This window comes from Planococcus citri, chromosome 3 (assembly GCF_950023065.1).
Source record: "Planococcus citri chromosome 3, ihPlaCitr1.1, whole genome shotgun sequence".
Taxonomy (NCBI): Eukaryota; Metazoa; Arthropoda; class Insecta; order Hemiptera; family Pseudococcidae; genus Planococcus; species Planococcus citri.
Genome location: NC_088679.1, coordinates 18,503,553 through 18,515,558, shown reverse-complemented (window position 1 = coordinate 18,515,558; position 12,006 = coordinate 18,503,553). Strand labels below are relative to the sequence as shown.

The 12,006-nt window shown below is 35.2% G+C and overlaps 1 protein-coding gene across 5 annotated transcripts in view; it reads right to left on the bottom strand.

The window, feature by feature from the left end:
• LOC135841368 (rho guanine nucleotide exchange factor 10-like) overlaps nucleotides 1-12,006 on the bottom strand; it is a 201,234-nt gene that overhangs the window by 28,464 nt on the left and 160,764 nt on the right. For all 5 annotated transcript variants that reach the window (XM_065358304.1, XM_065358303.1, XM_065358305.1 and 2 more), the window contains one exon: nucleotides 9,609-9,761. In XM_065358304.1, coding sequence (XP_065214376.1) covers nucleotides 9,609-9,761 — 153 coding nt within the window. The remainder of the gene's footprint in view (nucleotides 1-9,608; nucleotides 9,762-12,006) is intronic.

Here is a 12,006-nt window from a genome sequence, read left to right as displayed (position 1 = left end):
GAATTTGAACAAAGTTGAATCGGTCATTCAAGAATTGTTCGATCAAAAAAGAATCAATCGTTCGCGAATGATTTGATCAAAAAAGAATCCATCGCTCGCGAATGATGTGATCAAAAATGAATCGATCCTCCGCGAATGATTTGATCAGAAATGAATTGGTCGTTCATGAATGATTCGATCAGAAATGAATTGGTCGTTCATGAATGATTCGATCAGAAATGAAACAGTCGTTCGTGAATGATTCGAACTTGGGATGAATCAGTCGTTCACTAATGTTCACGTCAAAATTGAAAATAAAATCAGTCGTTCCCAAATGATTCGATCAAAAATGAATCAGTCATTCACCAACGACTTCATCAAATATGTCTCATTCGCTCGCGAATGATTCGATCAGATATGAATCAGTCGTTCGCGAATGATTCAAACTAGGGATGAATCAGTCGATCCCAAATCACTAATCAGGAATGATTCGATCAAAAATGAATCAGTCATTCGCCAGCAAATTGTGAAATTGAACAAAGATGAATCGGTCGTTCAAGAATGATTCGATCAAAAAAGAATCAATCCTCCGCAAATGATTTGATCAGAAATGAATTGGTCGTTCGAGAATGATTCGATCAGAAATAAATCAGTTGTTCGTGAATGATTCGAACCAGGGATGAATCAGTCGATCCCAAATGAGGAATGATTCGAACAAAAATGAATCAGTCATTCACGCCCAAATTGAAGAAAGATTAATGTCGTTCAATCGTTCGCGAATGATTCCATCAAAAAACAATTAATCGTTCGCGAATGATTTGATCGGAAATGAATCGGTCGTTCGTGAATGATTTGATCGGAAATGAATCAGTCGTTCGTGAAAGGATTTGATCAGAAATGAATCAGTCGTTCACGAATGTTCAGGTGAAAATAAAAAATAAATCAGTCGATCTCGAAATGAATCAGTCATTCTGATTCACCAACACTACCAACAGATTGTTCCAATTGTAAGATGAGTCGGTCATACACGAATGATTCGATCACAAAAGAATTAAACGTTCGCGAATGATTCTATCGGAAATGAATCAGTCATTCGCCAACAAATAATTGAAGATGAATCGGTCATACGCGAATGATTCGATCAAAAAAGAATCAAACGTTCGCGAATGATTCGATCAAAAAGAACCGAACGTTCGCGAATGATTCGATCAGAAATGAATCAGTCGTTCGCGAATTATTTAATCAAAAAATGAATCAGTCAATAACTTGAGGTCGTTCATGAACGATTCAATTCGAGATAAATCAGTCCTTCGCCAACAATTTAATCGAATGGGTACAAAAGAAATTCACCAAAAATAACGAAGAACGTTGCGATCAGAAATAAGTGAATCGTTCAGGAATCGGATTGAGAAAGTGAATTAAATGCAAACGATAAACCCCTTGATGGGTTAAGAACGATCCTATTCAAGGTGAATAAGGCGTTCGCGAATGATTCAATCGAATATGAAAGTATGTAGTTCTTCACAAACGATAAGATAATTAGAATGGGGTGAATCGTTTGTGAGTTGAGTCACAACACCGAAATCGAATCATTTGGAGACGATTTCATCAAATCAGACTGAATTACTCGTATTCCCGAATACTCATAACAGAATCGAATCGTTCAAAGGTAAAGTGGATCACTTCCAGACGGGGGGATCGAAAAAATTACTTATTAGGTTAAAAATGTGGTGTTTTATATCAAATTCAACATCTTTTTAGCACAATTTTGTTAAATTCAGGAATTTTTTGACTTCCTCATCATCATCAGCAGCAGGTCCTGTTGGATTCCCTGGTTCCTTAATTCCAAAGTTTCATTCGCATACATCACATTTTCCAGCCAAGGCACAAGGCAAAAGGGTCATGACCTATGGCCAGCAACACGACAAACACCGCGTAGTATAATCGAATTATTCTGAAGAGCAAAGTAAAGATCCGTCCAACTTTCTCGTACCTACGCACAATACAAATACCCGAAACTAGGTATATAAGATCCCAAGTGTGTAATGTTTAACTTTAGCCCAATAATGGTGACTTTTTTAATCGATACAAGTAAAACAATATCAGGTCGGCATAGTACAGTACAGACCCTTCGAGAGGTTCACGAAGTTGCAATTGGACCGAGCGACACGACTTGTAGTGGGAATTGAACTGGAATTTGGTAATAATACTTTTTCAATATTCGACCACAGCGCCGCATCGTCAATTTTCCACACATGCACTTATATGTATACGTACGTACTACGTATCATATACGAGTATATAAGTTTTAAGCAAACAAACGCTCTTCCAATGGTTTAATAGATTTTTTGCTCTATACAGCGAGGTCGACCAAGCAGAGGGAATTATGAAAGCTCGAGCTTATTAAAAAACCAGTACCGAGAAGTGTTTACTTTACCATTATTATAACGGAAAAGAGGATAAGGTAATGTTTGAACGTGAAAAGCGTATCGTATCGTAATTTCACCAGTAACTCGAGCTTGGGTAGGTGGGTATTTGGGTAATACGTATTAGGTACCTATTTCGGTATGTGTGGGTTTTTGTGTGGCTTCTTTTATGCATGGGTTCGTCTGTGCATTTTGATAAAACAGATACATACATAGGTTTAGCTTCAGCTCAGATTGCCATCTGTTTTCTCCTCTTTTATTCTCCGGTGATCTACATGTCCCCTATACGCCCATATCAAAACTATATCGTGGAGGTATTTCCGAATCAATTCGTCAGTTTAAGCAGAAAAATGTACTAAATTTTTGAAAAACAAGCGGAAAGTTTGATTTAGGTGATTGGGGACGAAGGAGAGCAGAAGAACTCGGTTATTTTCATGATGGCCAATTTGGAATTTTTTACGAGCTCAAGGTCTCGTAACTTCCGTTCACGAGAATAGCAGGTTAAAAATAAGTAATTAAAACTTTTAAACTTTAAAACTGAATTTTCAAGATGAAACTTCAACTTTTCAAGAATACGAAAGTTGATTACCTGCAATTTAAAAATCTGGAAAATTTCAGTGAACACATTTCTTTACTCACTTTTTTTTCCATTAAACTTATTTATAAAATGGGATCACACTGCAGCTGAGATCACAAGACCCCCCCCCCCCTTAGGACAAAAATTCAAAAACGTAAAACACAAAGAATAAAAGGACATATTGATTGTCACTAATTTCAATTTTGAGAGAGCAGAATTCGAGTATGGACTCATCTTTTGATCCCAACAAATCGATAAAACGAATATACCTACATGAACTTGAAGCACATTAACAATAAAGTATTCTAACGGTGTCCTCTTTTTCAGAAGAATAATTTTCCCGAATTTTCCTCAGTTTCTTGAAAAATGTTTACAATTTCCAAATTGTTTAATATGATTCTTAAAATATGATATTATCCACTGGAGTAAGAAGATTCAAATTTGAAAACCTCGGAAACAAAACACGATCACAAAATTACATTCAAATCAAACCATTTTTTAAAAATAACTTAAGAAAAAAATTATAATTGAACCAACAAAGTTCCCCAAATCAAAAAATTCAAAAAAAATAATTCAATAGACATTTTTTTTCAGTGCCAAAATTTTTCTAAATTATTTTTTTTCCAAAAAATGACCTTGCACCATCCCGAATTTTAACAAAAGACGTTTTCAATTTTTCAACTACAAAATGAGAAAGTCATTATTTTTCAAAAGACAAGGAGAGGTTTTGCTTGAAAAAATGTCGTTTGGAACAATTCTCACAGAAAATACGTAAGGAAGCTTTTATTAAAAATAATTAGAGGAATCAAGGAAGTTTTTCCATCAATAAATGAACGGTTTTTTTCAAAGGAATTCCGTTGCAGAAATTCATAATTTTCCAAAAAAAAATCATCCTCTTCTTTTTAAATTTAATTTGTTCGATTTCTTTCAATTTTGGAATTCTTTGTAAAAGGACAGGAGGGGAGGGCTTATTTAGAGAAGAATTCCGAAGTATAAATTCCGAATTTTCAATAAACACTTTTTCATTACGTAAGGGTATTTTTTAAGGTGGGTAATTTAGAAGAATTTCAACGACATAAATTGAGAATTTTTAGCAATAATTCTATTTTATTTTATTTTTCATTTGTTAGTATTCCGTATTCTTGTTTTTTTTTCAATTTTGGAGGCTCTTGGTACCACACAACTTCTAGTTGGGGGTTACAATTTGAATTTTCAATCATTTTTTTTTCTCCTTACAAAAACCAACAACTTATTAAGGGGATGGAACTCATTGGAGCAAAAAATTTTTTCATTAGCATAAAAAATAAGAATCGTTCAAGGCCATCTTTACTCAAATATCTCAAATTTAACGCCAAACTTAGCATAAATATATCAAAGAACAAATTTTGTGAACATTTTTTTAAATATGTAAAATGTTCTCAAGGTTCAATTTGAAAAAAAAGGGGAGGGAGAATTTATGAAAAATGTCAGACATGTTTGAAACCGAATAAAATGGACTTCTGGGATTCCAAAAACGAATTTTTTACATAGATAATTCCACCTCCGATTTCAGAATTATAGCCCGATTTTTCCTTATTTCGCGAAAAATCAAACTAAAATTGCAAACTTCTATTACGAAATTCATTTTTAAAAAGAAAAAAGAGCATCGTTTAGTCTGAAAGAAGCAAAGCCCCAAAATATTTTGAAAATTGTCGATTTACCTATACCTTCAAATCAAACATTTTCATCATCATATTTCTTCAAGGTCTTCATTTTGATAGAGCAACTCGGTTTTTCAAAAATTACTTTTAAAATATGAAGGTGAGGAGGTACTTCTGCTCAAGAGCCCACGCGAGGTGAGGCTGCAAAATTTTTTAATAGTTTTTGGAATTCTTGATTTTATGTAGGTACATAATATTATTATGTAGTTGAGAAAAGTTTCAGGAGGAGCTCTTTCAATACCTTATTTTAAGACAATTTCTGGACTTTCATGAATTTTTAGCAGATTTCTCGATTTTTTTACAACTTATCGAGATCTTAAATTTTCACATTTTTTCTCAAGTTTCTCGAACGAGAAAAATGATGAAATTACCCAAGTGTTTGAAACAAGAACAAAATGTCTTTTTTCAAGAAATAGAATAAAATTTGTTAATATCACTAAAAAATAACAAATTTATGAAAATTTGTTTCAGACATCACCAAAATACGCAAAGTGTAGGTACTTAAAATGTGTATCTCATTTAGTTAAGTTCCATCGACACCCTTAGTATTAGGGGGGCCACTGAAAGAGATGGAAAAAAGTGTATAGTGTTCAGTAAGTGGTGAAATACATTTACTAATTAATTATAAGTTTTCATCATAGGTTCTTTGACCAAGGTGTCAGAATCTATGATTGTAAATATTGGAGAAAGACGTAATTTCAGCATATTCTTAATTATTTGTACTTGATTTAACTATTCAATCTGTCTGCAAGTGGATGGATAAAGTATCAATACTAGTTTATTGTCTTAATTTTACCGATCTTCCTATCACTGAATGGATAGATCATTTATTTGACTAAGTTCATTCATTTGCATACAATATTGAAAAATATGAATAAGGAACCCGTACAACAATGACCATGCTAATTTCAATGTGAATGTCAACCCATCCACATTGGTCACTTTTGGATGCCACATGTTGATGTGAATTTCGACCCCGTGTTGAGCTAATTGTCAATGTAATTGTCGACTGATGTTGATCTGCATTTGTGTTGACAATTGGCTCGACACAGGGTCAAAATTCACATCGACATGGGGCATCAAAAAGTGATGGATGTGAATGGATCGACATTCACATTGAAGTTTATGTCGACCTCCTGCTTCGTAAAGTTATAAAATTTGAGTTTAAAAATTTTAAATTTTTCTACCAAAAATGATTTTCTCTGATGTGGCTATTGCTCGTGCTGAAAACAGCATCGATACAAAATCCACTTCCAAAGAAGTACAGATGAAAAGTCGGTATAATCAAAAAGTTAAACAGAAATTCTTTATATTAAAGATGGTGCAATACTTTATCTAAGAGTACTAAACTAATCCATTTTCATGCCGACATGTCGATGTTAATGTCGATGTGAAATTTGACATCAACAAATACATCCACAATATCAACATCATATCATCTACAACTCCAAACTGTGGAAAAGTGAATAATTTCATCAATTCCCTAAAAAATTTGTTTTCCTCATTGAACAAGATCATATTTTTGAATGTTTGCGAAACTTTTAAACACTAAAACAGAAATTTTAATTCTGAAAAATTGGTCGACATAGTTGTAGATGTAAATGACGAGCATCGAATTTTACATCTACATGTTGAGATAGCATGTCAAGGTATCAGAAATAATGAGAAAATTTCGAAATTTTTCATTTACCTGGCTTTTGTACAGACAGAAGATTCTTACTAAATAATTAACTGATCACTTTTCCATCATTATGTTGGAAAAAAATGTAGTTGATGTAAATGTCGACGTCAACAATTGTTGTGCGAGAATAAGGATGTATGTTGATGATGTTTTGTAAATAATAGTGTAAATATACATTTAGTGGAACTATATCCCTTCTGAGCTATCAAGGTATTAGACAATTATTCCCCACTGATGAAATAATTCTAATCTTCACCCCCATTACACCCATTCTTGTCCTCCATTATCTTCGGTAGGTCTTCTAAATCCCACTATACGAGTACAGTGGAACCTCAATAACTCGAAATCCAAGGGGAATGGTCATTCATTCAGCTTATAGAGGTTTTCGAGATAATCAGTTTCGAGTTATGCAGGTAAGATTTTCAGAGCATTCAAGTTATAGAGGTCTTACGAAATGAATGAATTGAGAGATATGTAAGTGCATAAAAGATAGAAGTATGAGTTGAAATATTCGAGTTATAGAGGTAAACGCTCCACAATGTAGGTACGACTTATAGAGGCTTTCTCACTATTTTTGGCAAAATTTTAGCTTCGAGTTACGACTGGTTTGTGTAGTCAATTTCGACTTATCCAAGTAAAGTTAACATTGAGTGTTACGGAGATTTCAAGGGGAATGGAGGTTGGTTCGGCTAATAGAGGTTTTTGAGTTAAAGAGTTTTGAGTTATCAAAGTTCCACTGTATTAACCTTTTGGAATTGAAAATATACCTACTAATTACCCCCCCCCCCCCCGCGAACTGAAATTCTTTTTTACAAAATTGTCAAAAAAAATTTCAACCTTTGCTTACTTTTTGGACATAGAAATTGAGTAATTGGAAAACTATTTTAATAAAAAATTTTAATATCTGGGATTGTACTTACTCAAATTTTTCTCAAAAAAGTAACCAAAAAGTAATCAAAAAAGTGAGTAAAAAATTTTAGCTGTAAAAAAAGAGGTGAGCAAAAAACTTTCCATACAAAACATTACAAAAAGGTTGAAATCTTCAGGTGTTTCTCATATTTCTAGGGTTTCCAAGGAATAAACACATGCATTAAGAATAAAGCAAATTTTCTGGTTCCTTTTTTTTTTACTGTTTTTCCGGGTCTAAATCCTCATTACTTCACTTTCACCAATCATTACCAACACACAATTCAAAAAAAGGTAAAAAAATGTAGGTAAAAAACTTCCAAAAAAATCGTTTTTTTTCTTCAATTTAAATTTCCCATCACGTACATTTCAAATCCATCACTTGATCAGGTCTCTTTTCTACGCTTCTTTTTCCTACACTAATTACCACACTGGCTTTTAACAAACCTGGTAATTTCATTTTTTAACCCAGACCAGACACGTCGAATCCTATAATCACATCGAGTTTCTCATCATTTTAAACATTTTCCCCCTATATAGAAATGGGGAAAAAATAAGCAATCAATCTCTCGCTGAAAAAAAACCACCACTATGCCAGTTCCTTAGCACCCCGTATCCTTAATTTATTTACAATTGACGTTCCTCTAGCTCAATATTCTCATATACCCAATACCCATCCTTCAGCAAAACATTCATCCATCTTTAGCATCAACACACGCGACTGCATAGGCACGAGCTCGAGCTCGCTCTCGTATAGGCTCATTTTAAATATACGTAAAATCTCAACGACAAACATTCGACGACGAAGCTCGACGATATATTAAACAAATTTAATATATCATTGAAAAATACCATATCCGCGCCCGAGAAGCAGCAATGTCAGCATCGAAAAAGTCATAGAGAAAGACAGAGAAAGCATTATATTCGGAAAACGATAACGTTATTACGTCGAAATATAGTACGCGAGATATTTTATGGAAAAACTTAAACCAATTTTTCATGGTACGTTTTTCTTCATCTTCATCGCGTCTCAAGCAGGAAAAAAACGATCCTCGTAAAAAAAAATTCCACCACTACGTAAACTATATCGTAAAGCAGGCGAACCTCCCCCCGATAAACATGGTTATTTCATCAAATTTCACATCCCACGCCACACTCGGCGCTCGACGATGCGCTATAAAAATTATGGTCGGTATCATTTCGCGATAAACTGAGTAAACTTGATCCGGCAGCGTCCGGGTCCGGGTAATTAATTAACACCTCACCTCGTCCGCCTCGCCTTCTCTCGGCTAGCCATACCTAGACGAAGAGTGCACCTTCCCCATCTGGCTCTCGAGCTCTTTATCACTAGACGATTATCGGCTATCGTTTGCAGTCCCCTTCACCCCCCCTCCCTGACTTTTTCCCCGACTCTGCGGGTATAATTATACGCGAATATAACGCCCCATGAATATTCAAACAGACGAGAAAACCTCGATCAAAATATAACCCAGCCGAATACTCGTATATATGTAGCTGGTGTATACGTTGCTCATCGTCGTCGTCGTAGTCGCTATTACTACGTGAGCTTTCGCGTGGTAAAAAGCTCGGGCATGGGCAGCAGGGTACCGCTGATGGGATCGCTTTGCATCATTACACATTCGCTGCTCGAGGGGGGAGAGGGATGTATTTTCGAAAACACGACGACGAAGAAGTCGAAGCGGCGGCACGCGGCGGAGCGCATTTTATAAAAGCAATCCTCCTCCCCCTGCTCCATTTCTCTCTTGCACCTTTTCCCAGCCATTCTGTACGAGAGAGCTAAAACTTTAATATGATTTATAAAGTAATTTGGCCGATATTCACACATCTGCTAAAAGATAAATTAGCTCAAATCTGAACTTTCTAGCAATCGTTAAATATTCATGAGAAAACTACCCCCCTCGCTGTGCCCCTTCATCCTGCGCAGCTTTCCAGTTTCCACCTTCTTCGCTGCTGCACACCTCACTCGTCTTCCTTTCTTCTACGTACTCGTATACTGTACACACGTTAGCTAAATCGAATTAATTTTAAGCCAACGCAGTGCTTCCCAATTAACCGCGCTCTCGTCTTGCTCTATCACGTTGAAAGAGAGAGAGTAGAGACTAGAGAGACTGTTGATGCACATACATACAGTAAAATGTGAGCAGACACTTAGAAAAGGGGATCGAGAGGCTACACGCATAACACACGTGCTGCGAATCGCATCCCATTGCGCCGCACACCGTCGCACATCTTGAGACGCCTAATTACTTGTACTTATACATAACTATAATACGAGTACGTAAGTATACAAATATTTTTAAGCTTATGCATGCGCTTACGTTAACGAGTCTTCGTAACGAATCCAAATAGCTGTTTTCGCTCTCGATAATGGCTGCCACAATATGCCTCCTTTTTAATTCTTGAGGGCCTAAGTGAGGCGGCGGTGATGGTAACGTTGGTATCGGCCTTCTACCACAGCTTTCTTCTTCCACCTGTAATGAAAGAAAATTACTATCATATCTCTAAATTTAGGAAAACTAAGCTCTTAAAAATACGAAATTGAAAAATCTCTGTATTTTGGCGCTAACTTTTGGAGTATCTACTGAAGTCATTCTCCTTTTTTTTGCCAAGGGGAGGGGGGAGGGAGGAGCAGATGAAGAAAAATTACTACTATATCTCCAAACTTGGGAAAACTAACAAGGGAGGTGCCTCAGGTGACATGCACCGATTTGTCGATATTTCGATTTTTCAGAGCGATTTTTTGATCTTTACATAACAATTTTGAAAAACTGAGCAAAAATAGTCGGCGCAAGTCGCATACCAAAACTTCCCATATTATTTTGGAATTTTAATACATATGATGAGAATAGCCCATGGTGAAATTGTCAGCTGCTGAAGTTGATATTTCAGCCTTCCAGGGCGATTTTTCGATTTTCACATGGCAATTTTGGAAAATTGGCCAAAAATAGTCGGCGGAGGTCCGAAACCTTCCATATTTTTTGGGCATTTCAATACATATGATGAGACGAGCCCCCAGTAAAATTTTCAGCTGCTGAAGTTGATATTTCAGCATTTCGTGGCGATTTTTCGATTTTTTCAAAATTGCAATGTGAAAATCGAAAAATTGCCCTGGAAAGCTGAAATATCAACTTCAGCAGCTGAAAATTTGGGGTTAGACTATGTTCGATGTCTTCTATCCAATGGTGCAAGAATCGTTGAAATCGGTGAATGTCACCTGGGACACCTCCCTTGTAAGCTCTAGAATACAAAATCTAAAAATCTCTGTATTTTGGCGCCAAGTTTTGGGAGCATCTACTGAGGTCATTCCCCTTTTTTGTCAAAGGGGGCAGATGAAGAAAAAATTACTATTATATCTCCAAACTTTGGCAAAACCAAGCTCTAAAATAAGAAATTTTAAAAATCTCTATAATTATTTTGGCGTCAAGTTTTGGAGCATCTACTGAGGTAATTTCCCTCTTTTTTTGCCAAGGGGGACAGAGAAAGCAACATAGGGGGTAAAGTTGGAAGAAAACTGCAGTGACGATTTTATTCATCAGTTCATCACACTCACTTGCCTATTAGAGTTTATTCAAAATGTTATTAGAAATCGAAAAAATTGCAAAAAAATTCAAATAAAATATCCAACAAGATAAAATAAAAAAGGTTCCAACGTGTCTAAAGTAATTTTTGAAACGAAAAAATCACTTCTTTTTTTTCAGTACCATTTGAAAAACATTTTCAGACGCCCCCCCCCCTCATCCCTCTCACTTTTTGCAGCCTTTTTTTTTTGGATCAGTGTTACAATTCGATCATTTCGTCTCAAATATGTACTAGTACTTGAATTTTTAACTCAAACTACCTCGAAGATGCCTTGTGGTTTGTTCATCACGAAAGACCACCTGAAGATGCGATGTTTACCCTTCATGTCTGTTTTCAAGAGGACATATTATTGAGTAGCAAATTTTTGTTTCGAAATCCCCCCCCCTTCCCCCGAAAAAAAGAACAAATCAAATTTATTACAGAAAAAATTCAAATTGAAAAACATCTGAATTTTAAATCAAAATTATAAAATAAAAATTTTTGCATTTTTTTCAAAAATATTTTTCTATTTTTCTTTGAATATTTTATGATTGAATTTGACAACTGAATTTCGAAAGCTCAGCAGTACATCTCTAAGATAAAAGTTCAACTTTTCACAATGTCCCTTTGAACTGACGTTTTGGAAAAAAATTAGCGTTTGGGGTGAGGAGAAAACTGGAAAGCTGATTCTCAAAAATGAATACTTATTCCTATTCCGTCTGGATCTCATCTCTAATTTAATGAAAAATACAGACTTCGTCACATCACATTTTCATAATTTTTCGAGCTTTTTTCCGAAATGAAAGGTTGGAGCACTGAAAAGTTGTATTAGGTATTCAAAACAATGAAAGAATATTTAAACTCACATCTTTGGAAACCTGATAAATGATAGGTACGTCATTCACACGTCATTCATAATTTTTCGCAACACATTTTGACCTTGTTGAAAGAAAGAGAAGGAGAGGTTCAGATATGCCATCTCATCTCTCATTTAAGTCTTTTGTTTTTGAATTTCCATCAAAATTACATCTCTTGAGGATATTTAGATCTCATTTCGAAAATTAGTAGGATAAAAACAGAGAAAGAAAATACTCTTCATAACAATTCAAATTTTTTATATACCCAGCTTTCAATTTCTGTTGAGCTTTCGTTTTAAAA